The sequence below is a fragment of the Grampus griseus genome (genome assembly GCF_964374135.1).
Source record: "Grampus griseus genome assembly, chromosome: 7".
Lineage (NCBI taxonomy): Eukaryota > Metazoa > Chordata > Mammalia > Artiodactyla > Delphinidae > Grampus > Grampus griseus.
In genome coordinates, this window is record NC_139001.1 from 35868361 (window position 1) to 35893227 (window position 24867).

Sequence of the window (24867 nt, forward strand, 5' to 3'; positions counted from 1 at the left end):
TCTGATTCTTACGGCACCAATTTCATAGAGGTTTCATGGAGCTCTGACATTTGTTTTTTTATTAATGATGGGATTTAGATGTATCTTAAGAAAGTAACTCAAATGTAATTAAGTCATTGAAAGATGAAAATACTTACATTTTGGAAAATTGGCTTTTGATCAAAGAATGTATGCATTAAGAGGGTGTTTCTATGCTTTTTAAGTAGAAAAAGAAATGGATAAACCGTCTGCTTCTTAAGTACCCGAAAACATAATTTTTGCTACTTGAATTTGCCTTTATTTTGGCTGAATTAAAAAGCAAACAAACAAACAAAAGCAAATCAAATGTCTACCTGAGGGCAAATATTTCTGCCTATAAAGTATGACTTTACTCTGGAAGCAGTCCGTGGTCTCTTTACTTCTTTCAATAAGGAACTTACAATAGTAACTTCTGTTCTATGAAAACTGTGTTCGATTACCTTGTTTGAAGGCTCTTAACCATTTGCTTGGCTTGGTTTTCCAGATTGTATACCTTAAGGTTTAATTAATACAATGAATAAAAAACGTTTGCCTTTAGAGAATAAGATTAAAATAATTTGTTCACCTTGAACCTTATGAAGGAAAGTTGAATACAAACTATATGAATTACATTGAAAGGATTAGGTTGGAAATTGAACTCCTAAAGAAGTTTGAGGTAAACTTTTGACTTATTTAGGGGTTCATAGGAAAGTTAAGCAATCACTCAGTTTTTTTAAAAAGCAGGAAGAAATACTGTATATGTCTGAATATAAGGTGCTCCCAAGATGTGGATGTTTATCTATATTACCAATGAGAAGTTTTAAATATATAAAACCTTTAGAAATATAGATAAAATGATCAGATATCTATTTACATATGGTTAATGTATTAATTTACTTCCACATATGTACTTGAAAATCACATATTACATAAAATATTAATTTAGAAATATCACTTTCCTTGGCTTTATAGTTCATTGGTTGATTTTATTCAAATTTTTTGCATGTGGTTTGGTTCTAGTGACTTTGTCATCACTTTGAGTCATCTCAACTAGTTTTCCAGCACACATAATTTCCTAAATTTTTTGAGACTCAGCACTTTTTTGATCAAATATGGTTCTGTCGCTGTAAACCATATACCAATTTACAAGCGCTATTTGCATATAAGGGGGGCAGTTATTTTAAAAATTTGTCTTATAGGTGAATACTTTTCTGCTCTCCAGCATGTAACCACTCCAAGTAGTGTTCTTTAACATTATATTAATACGCTTTTGCATTATCATATCAAACACTTTCAGCTGTAGGAAAAAATTACTAAATCTATGAGGAATTTTTACTTTAAAACACAGATTTTGTTAGATTACATCCATAAGCATTTAAAGCTAGTAAGGATAGAGGTTGTTTCAGCCTAATGTGTTTTCCCCAAACAAACCTTTGCATTACATAATAATGTAATACAAAGTTTTAGGTAAGGATTTGACTCTGATGTGACTCTTTCCTGAGGCATATTCTTGAGGGAAGAAAAGAATCTGCCTCATGTATGAACATATATGATACTTTCTTTTTTTCTCCCTTTCAAGGTTATTCCTTAAATCTTTACTAAAGTTCAACAAAACATAAAAGACAGATAACCTGGAGAAAGGGAGAATTTTATTTAATGGCAAATCAAGGCGATGTTATTAATTTTGTGAGACTTTTTTCTTATCCTAGTGCAGATCACAATCATTAAAATATCCATTTCTTAAAGAAATATTCCTATAAAAAAGATAGCAGGTGAGGAGATGAAAGGATATACTATGTGACAGACATTTTGTATAAATATTTCCATAGCTGTAAAATAGTATTTATGTGAGATTTTTATTGGGAGGTAGCAGTTACTTTGACAGGAGACGTTGTCCTTGTCATTTCCTGATAACCATGAACTACACCATTAACCACAAACTACAGAAGATGAAAACAGCTGGTGCTTTTGTCACAGAGGGAGATGATACAGCTTGGGAATATGAGAGGATTTAGAATTTGTAATGGTTAGTGGTTTCTGTCTTGCCTATTTAATAAAATGCCTAGTTTTAGGAATTAAAGAAAATTGAAGTGGCAAATATTTTTACTTTCATACCATAACCTATGGAAAAATCTATTATTGTAACATTTTCCAGGAAAGGATAACTCACTTTTACTCTGGGGCTTCCAGCTTTGTATGAAAAACGTCTACGTCATTAATATACCAAAAATATAATTTAATACTACGTGTATCAGAAACAAATTATGCCAATGTCGATAATGATGAATTATCATTTTTATCTTTTAACAGTGGAAAGAGTGGAACGAGAAAACCTTTCAGACTATTGTGTTCTGGGCCAGCGTCCAATGCATTTACCAAATATGAACCAGCTGGCATCCCTGGGGAAAACCAGCGAACAGTCTCCACATAGCCAAATCCACCACAGTACTCCAATCCGAAACCAAGTGCCCGCGTTACAGCCCATCATGAGCCCTGGTCTTCTTTCTCCCCAGCTCAGTCCACAACTTGTCAGGCAACAAATCGCCATGGCCCATCTGATAAACCAACAGATTGCCGTTAGCCGGCTCCTGGCTCACCAGCATCCTCAAGCCATCAACCAGCAGTTTCTGAACCATCCACCCATTCCCAGAGCAGTTAAGCCGGAGCCAACCAACTCTTCTGTGGAAGTATCTCCAGATATCTACCAGCAAGTCAGAGATGAGCTGAAGAGGGCCAGTGTGTCCCAAGCTGTCTTTGCAAGAGTGGCATTCAATCGCACACAGGTACCGTTAGCAATGAACGTCATAATTGGTGATTCAGAATAATACTAAGGACAGATTGTGGCAAGTATTAGTTCTTTCTTATCTCTTTAAAATTTTTTTTATGGATCTCAGAGCACGTAGAATTAGATTAATTAATAATCCTTAGTTCATGAAATACTATCACCATTGATCCATACTTGGCCATATTAATTAATCAATTTCAGTAATGTAACGAATGTCTGTGAACCCACCACCCAACTCAGGACCTGAAATGTTACCAATGACCTGGGTCTCTTTGTGTGTTCCTCCTCTCCTCCCTTTTTTTCATTTGCTTTTCCCCAGACGTAACCCTGATCTTGAATTTTGTGCTTATCATTCCTTGTTTTTTAAAAAAACTAGCTCTAGAACTGTTCATGCCCAAACAATCTATTATTTACCTTGTCTTTGAACTTTATAGAAAGAATATCACTATATGTCATCATTTCTATAATTTTTTAATAAACCCTTCAAAATGTACAAGTTAGATTTAAGATATTGATGAAGTAAAAATGGATAGATTACTCATATTTTTAATGTTTTGAGGGAATTATATGCCAAAATAATATTAAATGATAAGACAGTAAACAGTTTATTTATTTATATCTTATTTTATAGAGGGCTGCTTATAATTAAGTTCGTTCCCACCAGTGCTAAACGTGAGTGTGCATCAGAATCACACTGTTTTAAGGCAGTTAAAACACAGATTGCTGGGCCTCTTCCCAGAGTTTCTGATTCACCAGGTCTAGGGTGGGACCCAGAAGTTTGCATGTCTAACACGGTCCCAGGTGATGCTGATACTGCTGGTCTGGGTCCCACTTTGAGAACTAGTAATCTAGCTCTTATACTGTTGTCCCTCTGGTATCTGCACGGGATTGGTTCCAGGAACCCCCCACGAATACCAAACTCCACAGGTGCTCAAGTCCCTTATATAAAATGGTGCAGTACAGTTGGTCCTTCGTATCTGTGGGTTTCACATCCGCAGATACAGAGGACCAACTGTATGAGTAACAGAAAAGGAAAAGTGCCTAATCTTAAGGAGCTAACCAACCTGGTAGTGAAAAAAAAAAAATGTACCCAGATAATTCGAGTAATATGTGAAGTAAGGTGAATAATGCAGGATAATGTGCGCAGCGATGACAGGGGCTGTTCATGAGGAGTCATTAACTGTCAGTAGAGCGAGTGTGGTAAGTCTTCAGGAGGATGGTCGGTTTAAGTTAGCCACCCTACTAAATGCAAGGCAGGAAGCCAAGCTCTGTGCAGATGCAAAGGTGAAAAAGACCATGGGTGAGCACATATGTGAACAACTGATTTGAGTATGAGGTTGCTGGGCAGTTAGACCTTGAAGGGTAAATAAAATTTAACAGGAAAAGACGGAGAAGAAGGGTATTTTAGGCTAAAAAAAAAATGCACAAGAAAAGTGTTGATTCAGCAAAAGGCGGGATTAGTTGGTAGTTGATAGCAAAGCTAGATAATAAAACTAAAGGTGGAGGGAACAGATCTGAAAAGGTCTTGGGGCCATGCTAAGAACTTTGAACTCTATTTAATAAGCACTGGAAACACTGAAGGTTTTATGTAGGAATATGCTATAATCCAGTGACCAGAATTGGATCTTAGGAAGACTTTCTTCCCCTTAGTGATCGCAAGAGGGTTAGGGATATCATTTAGGAAGCCGCCTTAAGCGCCCAGCTGAAATGTGTAGAAGTTTTGAACAAGACTGACGGCGATGGAGTAGACGGTACAGTCAAAAAGCACTGTGAGAGTAAAGTTGACAGTGCAACTGCCTGGAGTGCAGGTAACGCCAAGGTTTGAGCCTGGTGACTAAGAATATAGTGAAATTATTTAGAGAATCAAGGAGGGCATCGAAAGAGATGGTTGGAGTAAGGTTAAAGTGATTATTTTGGATTGGGCTATTTTGACTTTGAAGTGCTAGCAGACTTCTTAAGTGAAGACGTGCAGCAGTCATTGAAAATAACAGTTTAGTGCTAAGAAGAGTTGTCAGGGTTAGAGAAAGTTTATTCACAGAAGTTTATTCACAGAGCCTGGGATTTAAAGAGACAGGGGAAGGAGGGGAGAGGCCACCGGCACTACTAACACTAGAAAAAGAGACAGAGAAATGCCCAGAGAGGTGGGGGCAGGTGGAGGTGGAAGAAAAGGGAGATGCTGATAAAAGTATAGAGGACCTGGGTAAAGAGTTTCCAGAAGGAGACTTGTCTGTGTCTGGAAAACTAAGTCTGGGAAGGGGAAGCTTGAAACGGTGCCATGAGATTTGGCGATTGGTTGGGAGAGATCTTCGGCAAACTTTAGAATATAATTTCATTTGAGTGGTGAAGGCAGGAGAGAGAATTTAGGAGTTCAGGATGGATTAACTCTTGAGGATACAGAAGCAGTGGCTGCAAATTACTCTTTCCAAAATTTGGTGTTGAAAGGGAGACCAGAAATGGGTTGACAGTTTGGATGTGAGAGGGAGTCAATTTGAGATAGAAGAATTTGTGAGGTAGTTTGGGGCCTCAGCTGAAGTCAAACAGCATGAACTAGTGATGGAACCAACCACTGTGGTTTGGTAACAGTCTTCAGCCACGCTGGAACTGCAGGAGTCGGAGCAGGGGAGAAACGCAGTGGGATTGTTTGAGGTTTGGTGCTGACAGCTTAGGTATGGCAGGAGACCAAGAGGGGTGAAATCTCTAGCTCCCTTGACTCCTAGCTAACTTATACATTCTGTTATTCACAGAGTCAATACATCATTTGAAAATGAGTCCGGAGGTTCACAGAGGGCTGCACATGTTCCAAACATCACTCTACCACTATTCTCTTGTGACTCAAAGTACTAGGGCTGCATTTGTGTGTCCACAGTTATCTGAACTGGGGTTATGAAGAACTCTGATCCTTTGGGGCAAGTCTGTTGCATACTATTATAAAACACAAAGTAGAAGGATGCGTCTTTTAGTCTGTATCTTGCAGTTCTGTGAGTGTGTGTGTATGTGTGTGTTCTTTCATCTATCATTCATGTGCATGAATAGGCATTTCAAGGCTAGCCAACATTTTATTGCTGGTTATTTATACCGCTCCTTTGGATAAGGATAAAATTGAGAGCATGGTCGTATTGCTTTGGATTTTAGAATCAAATACAGTATACATTTCATCCAAATAGCATGAAGCATGAGAGAAGAAGGCTCACGATGAGGCTAGACAAAAGGCGGGCTGTGTTGGTGTGAGGAAATGCTGTGCCAAGGCCCTAGACTCCTGGAGGTCTGTCTTCTCCTGCCCAACTCTTCTTGCCTATTTTTGGGGATTAATGATTTTTCTTCGGCATTGCCATCTTTCAAGTGCCAAGTTATAAAAGGTCTAATTGAAGCATGGAACGCATTTTATTATTTTCCTCCTGCCATTAAATTTGTAAGATGGCTACACCCAGAAAGAAACATTCACATTCAATCAACGTGAGCTTGAGTTCATGGGCAAGTCTTGAGGATATCAAATGGAAACTGCATAGGAATGTATGAGTATTTCCTTTTAAATTTCTGCTTTTAATTTGGGAAAGCTTTTCATCCCTCTGGGATCATAACCTGTTGTGTATAAAGCCCAACCTAATCAAGGTAGATGGTATTGACAGAATGACATAGTTTGAACTTAAGCTGGAGGTCAACAGACAGATTGTTTCTGCTGTATATACTGTAGTCACTAACAGCAAGGTTGGACAGCTGGGTTTCACCAGCAGCATTGTTAAATGGAAAATGTGGTGTACTATGCCCCACGAAACCAACTGTGGATTTTCCAAATGGTAGGCTTTTTTTTTTTTATCACATGAGTGGTAAAATGATTTGTCAGCTATAATAAACAAATAAGAATTAACTTTATAGATAATAACATAACTTGTTAATCTTTGGATAGAAAAGAATCTCAACATTTTTTTCTTAAAGCAAACAAAATCAGATTTTAGATGGACACCTAAGGCCAATATTAGTCTTGTAACAACTCAGTTGTTTTACTGATATGTAGCATATCCTCAGTTTACTGAATATTTTTCAGAAATAGTTCGTGATAACGATTATTCATTTATTATCAAACTCAATAAAAAGCAATTTGATTTGTCACCCTATAGTTTGTGCTCCTGGATTTGTTTTTGATGATTAGACCAAGAACAAATCTAGCAATTAGTTCCTCTGTGTGTGTGTGTGTGTGTGTGTGTGTGTGCGCGCGCGTGCGTGTGTGTAGAACAAAAATCACATGCACGATATTCATAAATGAATCTAGAATTGTAAAAAAAAAAAGTCTAGTTTTTCATGTTTAAGACTTCCAGATGAAAAGCTCAAATTCATAATAAATAGCATTTGAAAATAACAGTTCTTCAAAGAAAAACTATTAATTACTTTATGTGTCTGATCCGTTGCCACTATATCATTTGGTGTTGTAAAGTAACATAATTAAGGGAATGGAGCTATATTTCCAAGAACTTGCTTTTTAATACATTTTAATCTTAATCCGTGTGTCTTTTAAAAACATAAAATATATTTGTTTGATAAAATGATCCCCTACCCATACTTCATGGCAAGGTCATGACTTCTGCCAGAGTCAGAGATAGACAACCTTTTGCCAATCTGATTTTATTATTTATTATTATTTTTTACATTTCTATACTGGTTTCTTAATACTGTCGAAACTAAGAATGTAAATTAAGTCACATGTTCTGGGCAAGGGAAACAGCACGTTTGAGATCATGTAATGCCAAGATGTTGAATCTTCAGCTTGGGCATGAGACTAATGTAATTCTAGATGCAGGGAGTAGCAGAGCATCACATCCTATCTGAGCCATCAGCATGGTAGAAGCCTATTTTTTCCTTATGACCTTATATAAAATATACTCGGAGCACCATCGCTTACTTCTTTGCTAGACTTTTGAAAGAAAATGTTAGCCCTACTTTTCATGTCTCTAAAGACTTTCATGACAAATGGGACCCTATGAGAAGAGTAAGATAAATGTGATGTTTTCTGACATGATCATTAATATTCAGGCAATCCTATGACACATTTCTAAGCATTTCTGTTACCTGTGGTCACAAAGTAATGTGATACACCAGAGGAGGCTGAGGCAGATAACAAGCCAGCCCTTTTTTCCATGCTTCACGCCTCCCCCAGCACCCCCCCACTGTCCCACCCCATGATTTACTTCTTTTTTACAAATTTAATTTAGTTTTTTATACAGCAGGTTCTTATTAGTTATCTATTTTATACATATTAGTGTATACATGTCAATCCCAATCTCCCAATTCATCCCCCCCCACCGAACAGCTTTCCCCCCTCGGTGTCCATACGTTTGTTCTCTACATCTGCGTCTCTATTTCTGCCTTGCAAACCGGATCATTTGTACCATTTTTCTAGATTCCACATATATACGTTAATATACGATACTTGTTTTTCTCTTTCTACTTCACTCTGTATGACAGTCTCTAGGTCCATCCTAGAGACTCTACAAATGACCCCATTTTGTTCCTTTTTATGGCTGAGTAATATTCCATTGTATATATGTGCCACATCTTCTTTATCCATTCATTTGTTGATGGACACTTAGGTTGCTTCCATGTCCTGGCTATTGTAAATAGAGCTGCAATGAACACTTTGGTACATGACTCTTTTTGAATTATGGTTTTCTCAGGGTATATGCCCAGTAGTGGGATTGCTGGGTCGTATGGTAGTTCTATTTGTAGTTTTTTAAGGAACCTCCATAGTGGCTGTATCAATTTACATTCCCACCAACATTGCAAGAGGGTTCCCTTTTCTCCACATCCTCTCCAGCATTTATTTGTAGAGTTTTTGATGATGGCCATTCTGACCGATGTGAGATGATATCTCATTGTAGTTTTGATTTGCATTTCTCTAATGATTAATGATGTTGAGCATCCTTTCATGTGTTTGTTGGCAATCTGTATATCTTCTTTAGAGAAATGTCTATTTAGGTCTTCTGCCCATTTATGGATTGGGTTGTTTGTTTTTCTGATACTGAACTGCATGAGTTGCTTGTATGTTTTGGAGATTAATCCTTTGTCAGTTGCTTCATTTGCAAATATTTTCTCCCATTCTGAGGGTTGTCTTTTCGTCTTGTTTATGGTTTCCTTTGCTGTGCAAAAGCTTTGAAGTCTCATTAGGTTCCATTTGTTTATTTTTGTTTTTATTTCCATTTCTTTAGGAGGTGGGTCAAAAAGGATCTTGCTGTGATTTACATCATAGAGTGTTCTGCCTATGTTTTCCTCTAAGAGTTTGATGATGTCTGGCCTTACATTTAGATCTTTAATCCACTGTGAGTTTATGTTTGTGTATGGTGTTAGGGAGTGTTCTAATTTCATTCTTTTACATGTAGCTGTCCACTTTTCCCAGCACCACTTATTGAAGAGGGTGTCTTTTCTCCATTGTATATTCTTGCCTCCTTCATCAAAGATAAGGTGACCATATGTGTGTGGGTTTATCTCTGGGCTTTCTATCCTGTTCTATTGATCTATATTTCTGTTTTTGTGCCAGTACCATACTGTCTTGATTACTTTAGCTTTGTAGTATAGTCTGAAGTGAGGGAGCCTGATTCCTCCAGCTCCGTTTTTCTTTCTCAAGATTGCTTTGGTTATTCGGGGTCTTCTGTGTTTCCATACAAATTGTGAACTTTTTTGTTCTAGTTCTGTGAAAAATGCCAGTGGTAGTTTGATAGGGATTGCATTGAATCTGTAGATTGCTTTGTGTAGTAGAGTCATTTTCACAGTGTTGATTCGTCCAATCCAAGAACATGGTGTGTCTCTCCATCTATTTGTATCATCTTTAATTCTTTTCATCAATGTCTTATAGTTTTCTGCATACAGATCTTTTGTATCCTTAGGTAGGTTTATTCCTAGAGATTTTATTCTTTTTGTTGCAATGGTAAGTGGGAGTGTTTTCTTAATTTCACTTTCAGATTTTTCATCATTAGTGTATAGGAATGCAAGAGATTTCTGTGCATTAATTTTGTATCCTGCTACTTTACGAAATTCATTGATTAGCTCTAGTAGTTTTCTGGTAGCATCTTTAGGATTCTCTATGTATAGTATCATGTCATCTGCAAACAGTGACAGCTTTACTTCTTCTTTTCCGATTTGGATTCCTTTTATTTCTTTTTCTTCTCTGATTGCTGTACCATATCTTCTTTATCCATTTGTCTGTCCATGGGCATTTAGGTTGCTTCCATGACCTGGCTATTGTAAATAGTGCTGCAATGAACATTGGGGTGCATTTGTCTTTTTTTTTTTCAGAATAAACTGGATTTAATCAATTTTATCAGGTTCTTTCATGAATCTCAGATATTCTTGTATCCTGTATTATTATTTTTTCTTTCAATTTCCATATATATATATGTAATATCTTTATTGGAGTATGGTTTCTTTACAATGGTGTGTTAGTTTCAGCTGTATAACAGAGTGAATCCACTATACATGTACATATGTTGCCATATCTCCTCCCTCTTGCGTCTCCCTCCCACCCTTCCTCTCCCACCCTCCCTCTCCCACCCCTCTAGTTGGTCACAAAGCACCGAGCTGATCTCCCTGTGCTATGCGGCTGCTTCCCACTAGCTATCTGTTTTACATTTGGTAGTGTATATATGTCCATGCCACTCTCTCACTTCGTCCCAGCTTACCCTTCCCCCTTCCCGTGTCCTCAAGACCATTCTCTACGTCTGTGTCTTTATTCCTGTCCTGACCCTAGGTTCTTCAGAGAGCTGGAAATGCTTAACCAATGTCTGATAGGTGCAGGAGGGTGAAAACCCAGCTCCTTGCCTCCATCGTAGGGACAACACTGAAGTGTGACTTCCCCTCCAGAGCTCTCTGCAGGATCAGGCTGAGGCTGGGACTTTGTTTGGATCTGCTCCCTTCTCTGACCTGCTTCTCCCACTCCTTCACCAGTTTCCCTCAGAAGCACTTCCTGAATAAATCACTTGCACAGAAATCTTTATCTCAGGATGTGCTTTTTATCCCAGATTATAGATCAGGGTCATTGCTAGTCTAATTGGCCTTTGGATATGCCATGGGATAGTAGTTTGAATAAAAGTTATCTTCAGTTTTATACCTACTACCTTCACAAATCTAAGGCAAGATGTTATTATGGGAATAGTGTAGAGGTTTTTATTGTACTACTTTGTTTTGAAAATATTATCAGTATTCATAAATCATGAGCAAGATGTTGTTAAGGAAATAATATAGAATTGTATAGAATTTTTTACTGTACTACTTTCTCTTGAAAATATTATCACTATTGTTATTTTAAACTGAGTCCCCTGAATTCAGTGGGATGATATTGATATTAGCCAGATTTACTTGTGGATATTGAATGTGGGGGGGGGTTGGTTAGAAGAATGGGGGAGAGAGAGAGAAGGAATAAGACAGAAACAGACATTGGCTATGAGGCCCTATGAGATCTTTCAAACTTGACTTAAAGCCATCCTTACTGAGTCTCAAAGATGAATTATGTGATTTATGTGAGTTTCAGAGTAGCTTTGCTTCTCAGCCCTGCCGAATCGCCAGTGCTCTGTCACTGATGCAAATGGGTCTGTTAGGCTGATAATTTCAAGAAGTAATAGGACCAGTGCTCTGTCAGGTTTTATTTTTTTGCACATTCATTTTTCCTTCTATCCCAGATTTATTTTAGTGTTGGCACACTTTCACTTATCAGTCCTATGGACATGAAATAAGTTGCTTGGCTATTTACTGTGTTTACATCTTTGCATTTTGACAGTTTAATTATGAATCCTAACCTAAAGCATTCTTTTGCCCCTGTCACTTTATGGACTTAAAAAAAAATCAATCAGAGGCTTATGACTATATGAAAAAGTTTGTGACTATTTTACAAGGCTTAATATTGCCCAGGAATGGTTAGGGGATGTCCACTGACCTATAATAAGAATGGTTTCATGAAATATGTACAATAAATCTTCCTTAATAGATAAACTATTCTCTAATTTATTTAAAAATCCAATGACCTACATATTCATATGTTCAGAAATCCCCCATTTACTAACATTATTTCTCCTTTGAGACCTTCCATCTGAGCAAATCTGTTAAATGAAGTAGAGGAAGCTTTGATCGAAACTAGGCTAAATCCATCAGAACGAATGCCCTGCCACGTGTGAATGGGAGCATTAGAGTGCCAGCAAAGGGAAATGAGGTGTGATTCTCTGCCCCTGTCTGCACCACTAGCCCCTTGCCTTGAAGGTGGGAGTCAGGAAATATCCATACACAAAGAATTGGCATTAAGAGGTTTGTATTGTTTGAAAACGAGACTTGTCACATTCGTTATTTACACAGTGTAGTTATTTTTCTTTTTCCTCTAGCAGATTATGCCATAACTCAGAAAGTTCGGGTTCATTTTGTGTCCCAGGTAGCTCTCCTGAGCCAATTCTTAGAAACATGTTTTCAGTAGAAGCCCCTGTGTGTTTTGCAAAATGTGTTATTCTTCTGCAACAGAAAGGCCTCTAATTTGGTGTCTTGCTCCTTCTTTAGTTTGATGAAAAAGTCACAAAGTTACACAGTTTACAACCTTTTGTCAAAGGCCTTTTTTGAGAAAGCTGTTCATCTTGGTTTTATCTGATAGAGAAGAGGATTTTTTAAATCCTTTGGGAACTCATTTGGTTGACCTGTCCTTATTTGCCTACTCTTTATTTTTTATGAGACTTTGCAAAGAATCTGCTGTTTACATATCAAAGCCACATCATTTGAAAAAACTTAAGGCCAGGGTCATAAATAGAGCTTATGAAGTCACTCAGCAACCAGAGAATGTTTTCAACAGATTGGAAAATTAAATTGAATTATGTATCAGAAAAATTGGCAGTAAGGTCAACAGCTAGAAATGTAAATGTCTTTGTGTGAAGTGACATGGACTTTGCTTTTTTGCTTTATTGGCACTGTTTTTATAGTATTTGCCCACCCGTATCATTAAGGTTAAAAATGTCTAAGGACTTACTAAACATATTTCGAAGTGGCACAGTTAGGAAGAGATGTGTAGCAACAAAATGAAAATTTTAGCAACCAAAATATTTGGAAGTCTGAGCTTTTAGTGTGTTACCAGTTAGTTTTTTCGGGGTTGGGGGGATCTTCTCTTTTAACTTTGTGTTTGATTTATACATATTGTTAGCCAAAGGTAGGCATGATTTAATTACATGTACAGTTTATATTTGTAGAAAACTTGACCTCCAGGATATTTAGAATTCTTTCTCAGCTGACCTCTGGTCTCAAGTCATTACTTCTCAATATCCAGTAGAGATATAGGCACTCAGCAAGTCATACAGGAATAGAATACAATGTAAATCCAGGGGTCTTGACTCCCTGGTCCAGTAAGCTGGTTATAAAATGACAAGGAAACCTGTGAGAAAAAGGAAGTCCTCCAACTGAAAGATGAGCTGTAAATATGAAATGCTGCAGATCAGGCATGAACATGTTATTGGGTTTTGAAGCAAATAACATACTCTCTTTTGATTTCAGCATTAAATTAATAAAGTAGGAAAAGATGGCCCTGCAAGCTTCATGAAATAGGTACTCTTTCATTTCAGAATCACTGGCTTGAATTCATAGATGTAAAGATTGTAGTAATATTAATATCTCCTAGGATAGCAGTGTCTCAAAGTTATTCAGTGACTTAAGGATGGCCCTCTAGATAGTGGTCTCAATTTAGTCCTCCTTACATATAAAGACTATCATTAATTAGCACTTTTTAGGCAATTTCAGCCCAAAAGCATGGGGGAGATGCTGTCTCTGTTTGTGCTCTGGGTAAAGAGAATGTTGATTCAGTAGCTGTCAAACATATACCACCCCTATTCCCATTCCTAAATCTAATTGAAATAGAGCATTTTATGTAAAAGAAAATATGAAGACTCCTTTTTCCCCGTCCTTCACAAAACTTGTACCAAAGAATCAGAGGAAAGAAATATGACAGCACTCTCTTCTACCTATTCCTTTCATCCCTGATCAGTGTGCAAAGTCCTTAAAAATTAGTTGCTGCTGGGCTTCCCTGGTGGTGCAGTGGTTGAGAGTCCGCCTGCCGATGCAGGGGACATGGGTTCGTGCCCCGATCCGGGAAGATCCCACATGCTGCGGAGCGGCTGGGCCCGTGAGCCATGGCCGCTGAGCCTGTGCGTCTGGATCCCGTGCTCCGCAACGGGAGAGGCCACAACAGTGAGAGGCCCGCATACCGGCCAAAAAAAAAAAAAAAAAAATTAGTTGCTGAACTATTAGAGAAAATTCAGGTTTTTCTACTTTACTCAAAAAGACTGCCTTTTGATGATGGTTTTATAAGTTTTTGTCACTATTCTCTGACAAGGAGTGATTGACTCGTTTCACACAGATGAGGGGGTCTCTGTCCTAAATAAGGTATTTCACTTCTAGTGAGTGTGTCTCAGTAGACGCCTGCACTTTTAGTGGAAAGCCTAGTTTTATTATTTATCTAGTTTCTCCAAGTCCTGGGTGATGTTTATAATTAAAGTAGAATTTTTATAGAAGAAATATAAGGAAACACTAGCTTTAGATTCCATTATTTATATGCTTTTCACCTTTGCTTATTCAAAGTAACTTTAAAAAATACATAAATGGTTCCTTTTTTTGCCATTGATTGAAATGATGACCATTTGGCCTGGGGTTAAGTGCATGTTTGTTCAAATAAAGTGAATTAAGTTTAAAGGCCAAAAATTCTGTGAGAAAAATATAACTGAATCACTTTGAAGTCAATTGGAAATTACAAGGTTGTTTAAATTCTATCTGCCAGTTTTGTGCCTAAAATTATTCCTGTAGACAACAGTATTTACTTTCAAATTTCTCTGACTACAACACCCAGTAAGAAATAATTTTTACATCATGAGCTAGTACACAAAGACACACTCACACATTTGTGCACATATGTATGTCTGTCTGTTTTGAGTTCTATCTCATTTCCAACTATATCTTTATCTATCTGTATATTTATTCATGAAAGAAAAAAAAAGCCTTCATGAAACAATGCATGTATGAAGCACTGTGGTAATTTTTAATCTATTTAATTGCATTTTGTTATAAAAACTAGTTATGGTATGCTAAATTAATTTTATCATCCACTGATAATTGTGACCCATGCTTCAACAATGATGCAGATTAAGGCTGATTTTAGAAGTTACTTAAGGAAGGAAAGTGGTTTTACTTCCTTGAAGTATAAATGAATATCTTAGTTTAGTGCTGTCCTGAATGTCTGTATGCTCATTTCACTTTAGATAATTTATTAAATTTTTTTTTACATTCTCCTCTATCCCAAATAATTTTAATTATTCTACTTCCTAAAAAATTTTCTTTTAAATATTTTCTGTGTTCTGTATGGGAAGACATCTAGCAAAATATAAGTGGAGGGCCTTGAATATTTGAAGTTGCAAATTTAAAATAAGAAATGTACTTTGATGTTAGTTCTGTCTTTATCCATTCATTTAACAAATAATTATTAAGCATTCAGAGACTATGCTGGGGTTATAATGAGGGCTAACGGTTATTGAACATTTAACACATATAGGGTACAGTTGTAAGCTCTCTAGGGAATCCTATGAGGGAAGTGCAATTATTATCTCATTTTTACAGGTGAGGAAACTATGCCATAAGGAGATTAATTAATCCTTGTCCAGTTGAAGCCCAGTTTTGAACCCAGCAATTCTAACTTCAGAACTCATACTCATATCCCCTTTTTTCTCAATCATTTCTGTTATCATAGAGCAGAAAGACACAGTCCCTCCTTCAAGGAGGTATGAGGAATAAACAGACTTTTAAACCAGTAATCCCATTGTGGTATGATAATATGTAATATGTTGCATGTACTGTGTAAGAACAGATGCTTTTGACCCTGGAGGTGATTGAAGCTAAGGCAGAAAATGTTCAGCAAGAAAAAATAATGTTTTATAATTATTTCAGGACAGAGTCAACTCATATGTTAATACACTGCTTTTCTTCTTATATCTGAATGCATTTGATACATTTGAGATATAAATATGCACTAAATGTATGTTTTTGTTTTGTTTTGTTTTTGAAAGTACTATTTTTGCCAATGTTTTGACAAAGTAGCCAAAGCTAGTAAATTTTTTGGAAGTTTGCCAACAGTTGTTTCGCAGAATACTCATGGAAACTAGGAATAACCAGGGCCCAGCACTTTGTGAATTCAATAGTCATGGTGCCAGGTACTTGAGGTGTTAGTAGAAACCATGTATGTGCCCAGAGCTGAGAACACCACTGGTAAATGTTTCCAAAAGGAACCTGTTCAGTTCTGTATTTGCTTTTGCCTTTTGGTGCTAATGTGTTTAGAAAATTTTGACTTAGATTGTGCACCATCCCCCATTCCAGTACCTAAGACTTCCTAGAGATAAGGAAGAAAATGAGACAGGACTCTTTATTTAATTGCATCTATCGTTGTATAGTTTAGGTAGGTAAAAAGTAGTAAAGTTGCCAGGAATCTGGTTTTGGCTAAGTTCCTCCACGGTACATGCTCACGTGTGGCTTGGACAAGGGGATTGCAGTTAAGAAAGCACAGACTGCTTTGTTTTCAAGAATGCTCTGTTGCACCTACTAACTTTGTTTTGCATGCTTACAGTATTCTGATGTGTCAGATGGCACAAGCGAAGTTTTATTATATATACTAGAAAGAAACCTGTCTGTGAGGGAAGTGTTTCATTTAATAAATTGTAGGTTTGGGGTGCATGGAATATTTGTTCTAAAGTGGAGTTTGCATGGCACAAAATTTCAGTATTTATTATCTTATCGTTTTCAATAGGTTGTATGAGAAGATCTTGAGTTATTGTGAGTTAGGCTTTTAACATGTGGTCCATCAGGGCCTGCTGCTGACTGTTTAGCAAAGATGGGACTCCCACTTCCAGAAAAATGAGAAATATGCATTTGATGCTTTCTTAGGGCTCTATATTCCTGTATATCCCCAACTAACCACTAAGCACAAAATGTACAGATTCTTCTCCCAAGGTGTTTACTGTATGATGGGAGAAAGAGGTTTTATAGTTACACAATGTAAAGATGGTAAGTGTCATAAATGTGAAATAGAACTAGTGCCATCTCCCTTCAAAGGAGGGAGAAAGTATTGCCAACTGCAGTGTATATACATATACAGATATATACATAGTCTTTCAGTGCATTATAGAATACATCTCTACAGCAACATTTGTCTGCAAATGTTACTTTTGTATATGCATTTATATTTGCAGAGTACATTAATTCCCTTTAGATGCTCAATTCTATCTACCCCCATGGTACAAAAGTGCTATATGCATAGGCTGTCTTTTCTAATAAAGAAATATTATAGTAAAAGAGAGGTTTTTTATTAAACTAATGCAATAACAACATTTTCTTTGAGGATTTAACACATCATTTTTAATAATAAAAATCAAATTGTCATGGTTGTGCCCTGTATACCTTTTATTCAAATCAGACTAAGTACTCTGACTTTATGGCTGAGCAGTACTCTAGGGGGTGATGGGGGAGGTGAGCATTTTTTAGCATAACACAAATGGATTTCAGTAGTCGGCTTTGTAGTGGGGTTGTAGATTATGAATATGGGACCCAGGGAAACCTGTTTATATTTGTGAGCAGAGGAGAACATGCCTCTCAGGAACGTCTAGAAGGAAATGAGACTGGAGGTTAGGAGAGAACTGATTTCACTAGGTCAGCTTTCAGGTGGTAGGATGTCAATATCCTGTCCAGCCAAGAGCTCGGTTCACAGCTTCAACTAACTGTGCATTAACCACTGAAACTGAAGAGTTCACTTTGTACAATTAGGCTGAGAATTTGGTATCACCTGGTTTTCATCAGAGGATACCACTTTTTGGCTCTCACGTCAGCTGGAACCAGACATTTCAGAATTGTATGAAGTTAAGGCTAACCAATAAGCATGGAAAAGGGGTGGTGAAACGTGAAGAGTACCTTCAGAGGGAACTATGTGATAGACAGGTCATGCTCAGTGGCAGGATGTGGGGTTAGCCCATATGGGTGCCAGCGCCTCTTCCACCTCTGACCCTCTGTAATTTTAATCTGTAAAATGGGGGTATATGTGCCTTTGAAACTTGATTGGTTAGGACATCATTTGTTTTAAGCAAATGATGAACTAAAATATATTTTCAGACTCACTACTACAAAGTAAATATGTTTCAACCCATACACCCTTAAAGAGATGTAACTTGATTTCCGAAAAGGACTTTCATTTTAAAAGCTTATATACTTTATTATTGATACATCCAACAATTAATAATTAAAATACATTATAAAGGAATAGAGCTAATTTTCTCTAAAATAACCAGTCCAAATGATTCTGTAGAAGTGGCAAACATATTTTTCCCTTTGGCATTGCAATCAGTAGTACATATAAGCTTTCTTTGGGATTTATATGACATTCTAATATCTATCTTTGTTTGGGTTGTAACCTAACACTTTCAAACTATGATATGCTATGTATGTTATATGATATATGAGTATTTCAGAGGTTAACTTCAAAAGTTTATGTTAGAATAAATATGTGAACAGAAATATAATTTACAGAAATGAAAATAGTCTCCGGCTAGTTTGAGGTTTTTTCCAAAGCATAGCACTGGGGTTTGGCTGGGCCAGTTTTTTCAATACACACCTGGTGTATATCACTTTAAAAAGTAAATTATGCCTCATTAAATTACAATTAAATGGAATCATGATCATTTGTTTTCCTGGAAGGAAGATGTTTTGCATATTGAAAGCCTAATTTGTTGCAGGTGACAAAAAGGCTGAACAGATTAATATCACTTCATTTTGGGGGTAGTGTTTGCTGGTTAGTTTGTGTATACTCCAGTAGTTCTGAATTATATTAATGTGGACTATATTACTTTCACTTCAAAAAGTCTTCTACCACTTTATCAGTTTTTGCACTTTTTTTTTTTTTTTTAAGCTTTTAAGGAAACAGAAACTTCTCTTGGTATTCTGGATTAGTCATGCTCTTTCTTTTTCTTCAAGTGTTCTAATACTATGCAATCCCTCATTTGCCCTCTCCCTTTGCCTGGTCTCATCACTATCTCTATGTCTATGCATTAGGTACATTTTGAATCCCCGCCAAGTTAAATACCACCTCTTCCAAAACGTTTTCCCTGAGTCTTGCGATGGCAATACTTTCACCCTCTTTTGAACTGAGATGGTACTAGTTCTGTCTGAAATTTATGACACTTATCTTTCACATTGTGCTTCTGTAAACCATTGTATAGTAAACTCCTTGGCAGCAGAATCTATGTCTTATTAATCTTTCCATTCTTTTATGAGCTTTGAACCAAGTTGTAAATAGGGAGTGAATTACTAGACTGATCTGTCATTTTTTGGCAATAGGCATATTGAATTTGGGGGTTCTCTAGATAATCAATGGGAGATATAACCTAATCATAGAGAATTACAAATGTCTAGGAAGTATGAAGAAGAGATACCTGTTAAAATCTAGTCAGTAATGATCTTCAGTGACCTCTCCTGCAGTGACCTGGGAGGTCTGATGGGCTCAGGCTCAGATTCCTAAAACCTGGCCCAGGCTTGGGTTCTCTTCTTGTTCTCTTAAAGGATTTAAGAGGATTTAAGGGCCCATCAAAGGCAGTTTCTCACCCGTCCCAGATGAAGCCTCAAGGGCTAGTACAGAAACTTGGAAGTAAATTTTATAGAGCCAGTCATGGTAATGTTTCCCAAATATTTCTGAGTCAGCATGTATTTTGCACACTAATGATTTGGAGCAAACTATATAAATTGTTGAAGGAATATGAAAATCATAATAAAAAGAAAAGCTCTTCAAATAAGAAAGCTCTTCAACAGAAATTGCAGATTCAGAAACTCTAAGGTCATTTAAGACGTCACAAATATTATTAAAATACTAGTAATAATAAGCATAGCAATTTTTTATTTAAAAAATTAGCCCTAGTTCTTCTTTTTTTTGCCACATCACGTGGCTTGTGGGATCTTAGTTCCACCATCAGGGCTTGAACCTGCACCCTCAGCAGTGAAAGAGTCAAGTCCTTGCCCCTGGACCACCAGGGAATTCCCAGCCCCAGTTCTTTGTTTTGTCTGTAGAGATAGCCTGTATTAGCAATGAAGCTAGATGGCATTATATTATCTCTTGTTTTGTGCTTTGAATTATTTTGCTTTTATTGAAGTTTTCTGCCAACCTCATGTATTCTTTGCTGGTGCTGGAAATAATACGGAGCTTACAAAATCCTCCATTAAAAGACTAGGGAGAAGGCCAATTTGAGGCTCTTTTTGCCCAACTCCCTTCTTTTTTCAGTAACCTGTAACCCAAGAGCTTTGGTAGAAGGTGCCTTTCTACCCTGTGCAGAGGTTTGTTCTACTCCTTTTCAGTCAACACGTTTCCTGGTCTTACACAACCTCAGCTAACACCATGGAGAGAATTGTTTATAATCTCTCCCTTGAGAAGGCTCTGTTGCCTATGATGAGGAAAACACTTAATGACCACTTTACTGAATACTTGCAATGTGTTTTAATAAGATTACTGATATGAAATTTTAATAAGCGATATCCTGGTTAATTTATTAATTTCCCTCAATTTTCACATTCTCAATATTCATGACCTTTCTCTTCATAAAAGTACATCTTTTTTTCAGTGCCCGGGTGCCATGCCAGGTTCTCTATATCTCAGGCTGCATAATGGGAATGTCCAAGTGACACCTCCTGCCTGGCTGGTTGATAATTAAATGCCAGACAACATAGTAGCAAGGGCTTTAGAAATATTTATGCAAGATAAATTATTAATTTATGTTCTATTCAAGACAGTTTCAATATGATAAACATTTACTTATCTTGATAATTAGATGGGGTGATTTGTGGTATACTTAAGTTATGCCGTACATTTTCTTCTGATCTGTTTCCCCTATGATGATTTTAAACTAACTAAATAAAACGTGCTTTACATTTATGTGCCCGCAGAATTTTGACTGTTTTTAAAAATCCCTGCTTAAGTCGTTAAAAGCACATAACCAAAATGAAGAAGGCTCAACAAAACAACTAAAACTCTTCTTGTGCCCACCAGTTAGCCACTAGTTATTGAAAATGTCTGAGGTAAAAAGAATCTGCTTTGGGACCAGGGTTACACGGATGAGACTTTAAGTAAATACTTTAGAACAGTGTTCTCATTCTCCAGGGCAGCAGTGGCCACCTTGTTGGTTTGAGACGTTATCTTCAATTAGGCGAATAAAACAGAGGCAACAGTATAGTCCACCAACCCCTTAAAATACAAATATTGTGTCTCGTTCACTTCAGAAGTGATGCTGATGAGCAGTCATTTACAAGGATGCTTTGTCTTGATTTTTCTTAGAGATGGATTCATTTCCCTGTAAGGTTGTCCAACATGTAAAAAATGCAGGGGAAGGAACTCCACAATTTCAATGTGGGAAAAAAAGGTAAACCAAGCTGAACAAAAAATAAATAAAAGAACGCTATCCTTAGGAGTGATTTTGTTTTCTGTTGATTAGGAATAAACAGACTTACAATTTTGAAGTTTGTCCATTAGAACAATATTTTTTGTTCTTTCAATATTTTGTATGGAAGATTTTTGCCATAGTGTCCTCCACAATTTGTGTAAATAATTTCACGGAAGAAAGAGTTTACAGACTTTGCCTTTGAGAGATCTTAAGTATAATCATATAACCAGCATAAAGAATATATCCATGTAGATCCTAAAACTTTTCCAAATTTGGTAGTCTGACATTTAGTAAAATGCTAAAGTTACTTATGAGAGAGAGAAAAAGACAGAGAGAAGGAGAGTGGGTACCAACTTGTCCTTCATGTGCAAAGTTCATTGTTAAAGAAAGCTCAGAAAATATCAATCTTAGTATCTTATTAGTAATGGAAATTGGTATTGATCGTCTTTTATGCTTTAATTTTTTATTTAATTTTAATTTTTTAATTTTGTTGAAGTATAGTTGATTTACAATGTCATGTTAGTTTCTGGTATACAGCAAAATGATTCAGATATATATATATATTCTTTTTCATATTCTTTTCCATTATGGTTTATTACAAGCTATTGAATATAGTTCCCTGTGCTGTACAGTAGGACCTTGTTGTTTATCTGTTTTATATATAGTAGTTTGTATCTGCTAATCCCAAACTTCCTCCCCTGCCCTTTCCCCTTTGATAACCATAAGTTTGTTTTCTATGTCTGTGAGTCTGTTTCTGTTTTGTGAATAAGTTCATTTGTGTCATATTTTAGATCTACATATAAGTGATATCATATGGTATTTGTCTTTCTCTGTCAGACTTACTTCACTTAGTATGACAATCTCTAGGTCTATCCATGTTGCTGCAAATGGCATTATTTCATTCTTTTTTATGGCTGTGTAGTATTCCATCGTATATATAGAAATTGGTGTTGATTTTAAATTCACATCCCTCTTGCTTCTGCACACATTAATTTGGAGAATTTTGTCTTAGAAACAAATTTGTTATTAATATTTCAGGTTGCTTAGTCCAAGTGGAAAGAGGATAACTTAAGGCAGAGCTGACTTTTAATTTCAGAAAGAAAATTAATACTTAGATTGTATAACATTTTCTGGAAGACAAGTGTCTCACTTGTTGCTTCTTTCTGAAAGCATGACAAGAAATCAAGATTTTCTTAGAATCATTTCAGCAGTAGGGTAGTTTTATATACATGCCCTACCTTGACCTTTCCTTGGGCACTCACGCACACAGACACACACTTGTTAACGTTTTTTTCTAGCTTCATTGTATGGCATATTATAGTCTCATTTGGGAAGACTTCTCTAATCAAAGTAATGACAACCAAACGGGCAAGAGGTATCAGATGGCATGCCTCTTGTAGGTTCCTTATAGTAAAATTGTCTTACATGATGTTTTGAGTGGTGATTACTCCCGGAAGCTGATAACAGTGTGGTACACATTCCTGTAAGTGACATTTGCTTCACTATATTATAATGCATTATTTTTTAAAACCGCCTACCTTACCCTGAGGATTTTTGGCCAACTAGAGATGGTATATTTCTTTGGTCTCCAATGCCTATTGGCCTGTTGGCCAAAGACGGCCTATTTAGCCATCTATTACAAATCTGATCGTGTTTCTTTGCATTAATATCCCCTAAGTGGAAATGCCTTTGGCACCTACTTTTACGATTTGGGGTTATCCCCATCTGTTGTAAGATACAGAGGTTAACATCTTAGCTTTTTCTGGGAGATCATCCTAGGCCCTGATCTCATACTGCCCTGAGAAGGGATGTTAGCTGGGAATGTAAAGTGATGCCTCTGTGTGATAATCCAACAAGTGCGCAGAATGGAAATGGATCTGCTTCTACCCCAAGTACTGCCGTGTTCTAACTCAGGTCTCTAGCCTTTTTTTTGCGTCTGTACTACTTTTCTTTAGACTTGTCAACAGTTTTCTTTTCTTTGTGAATTCTCTGTCAGCAGAGCAGCACATGAAAACACCAGTTTTTTTATGTAAAGCATTCTATTTGGATGGGTCACACAGTCAGAAAGTATCTGAGCCTATCATGACATTCCCTGAGGTGCGCTGTGGCCTGTTACCGGATGTGACTCTACTTCCGTTGCTTTAATGGTGGGCTTGGAGCGTCCCCATGAGGGCGTCTCATAAAAAGGTTTGGGTGCCCTCTGGTACATATGCAAGAAAACCTATTATGTGTGTGGATTGGGAAGTTAATAGAGGCCAAGTTATAGCCATTTGCTTTGTGTCTTTTTTTTTTCTTCTTGCCATAAGAAACATCTATATTGAAAACAGTGTCCGGTCACACAGAAATTCAGCCAAACTTTTTTTTTTAAGTCGATGTAAATCTCCCATGCTGTTTAAATGTCGGAACTAAATTTACCAAACTTGGCAGATTTGTAAAGCTGAGCAGGACTGCCAAGTGTTCCCAGTTTCAAGCAGAGAGAGTTCTAACAGTTCCTGAAATACTTGTAGGAGGCACCTGGTGGTAATTGCAGTTTCACAATTCTTCTGAGCGCCTACCTTGCTAGCTGGCATCTCTGTACACTGATGATTATTACAGTGATGATAAAGTGTCAGAATAGAATGTCCCAAAATAAGGCACAGCCCCCAGAGAGCAAGCACGTTCCCACCAAATCTTCCTGCTGGAGAACCCGCAGGAATTAGACTGAGGTTCTTGACATCACAGCCAGCTGGTTACACCAAACAGATAAAGGGGAAGAGGGGCGCAATACGGAAATCACACATGCATACCTGCAGATATAACTTGGCCTACTTTTTTTTTTTTTTCCATTTAATCAGGGATTGTTGTCTGAGATTCTGCGTAAGGAAGAAGACCCTCGGACAGCATCTCAGTCTCTTTTAGTAAACCTGAGGGCTATGCAGAATTTCCTCAATCTGCCGGAAGTGGAGCGGGACCGCATATACCAGGATGAGAGAGAGCGGAGCATGAACCCCAATGTGAGCATGGTCTCATCGGCCTCCAGCAGTCCCAGCTCCTCCCGAACCCCTCAGGTGAGATATTCGCTCCACTGACTTTTCACTCTTAACCTTGGAGATATCTTGCCTTCACTGCTACTGTGTTTTCCCTCAAAAACTAAGAGACATAATTCCAAGACTTTTTAATCCACTGAACATGTGGGTCAGAAGATATGAATCTCTGACCATATGCTAGTGGTTATCTTTTTCTATATCATCCATGCCATTTCTGTTCCTTTAAGAAAGTCCCATTCTTCCACATGTGGCAGGAGGGCAGCAGTGGGTGGAAGGGTAAGCACTAGATGTCTACATACAGCTGTTTGGTTATCAAAGAAGGGGCCAGCGGATTTGTATTGAAGCTGAGTTTGCGAAGCATTGCTTTTCCTTCAGTTGTGTATTTATTTGGATGGGGACAGCTAGCGTAGTCCAAGTTCTGGGGACAGCTAGCGTAGTCCAAGTTCTGCTTGATGCAATCTGAAAGAGACAAAATCAGGGAGGAACCTGTGTGTGATGGAAGCATGCCAAGGCAGCGGCTAGATCTGAATGACTGGGAGCTCATTCAGTGATCCCTTAGAAAATGGTAGTGGAAATGTAGGCCTTAATTATTTTCCTTCCTACAGTG

General features: G+C 37.3%; 1 protein-coding gene across 2 annotated transcripts in view; it reads left to right on the top strand.

Moving 5' to 3' along the window:
• SATB2 (SATB homeobox 2) overlaps positions 1-24867 on the top strand; it is a gene marked incomplete at both ends in the record, with an annotated part of 185928 nt that overhangs the window by 105106 nt on the left and 55955 nt on the right. For both annotated transcript variants that reach the window (XM_082657681.1, XM_082657680.1), the window contains 2 exons: positions 2308-2780; positions 24069-24281. In XM_082657681.1, the coding sequence (XP_082513807.1) occupies positions 2308-2780; positions 24069-24281 (686 nt within the window). The remainder of the gene's footprint in view (positions 1-2307; positions 2781-24068; positions 24282-24867) is intronic.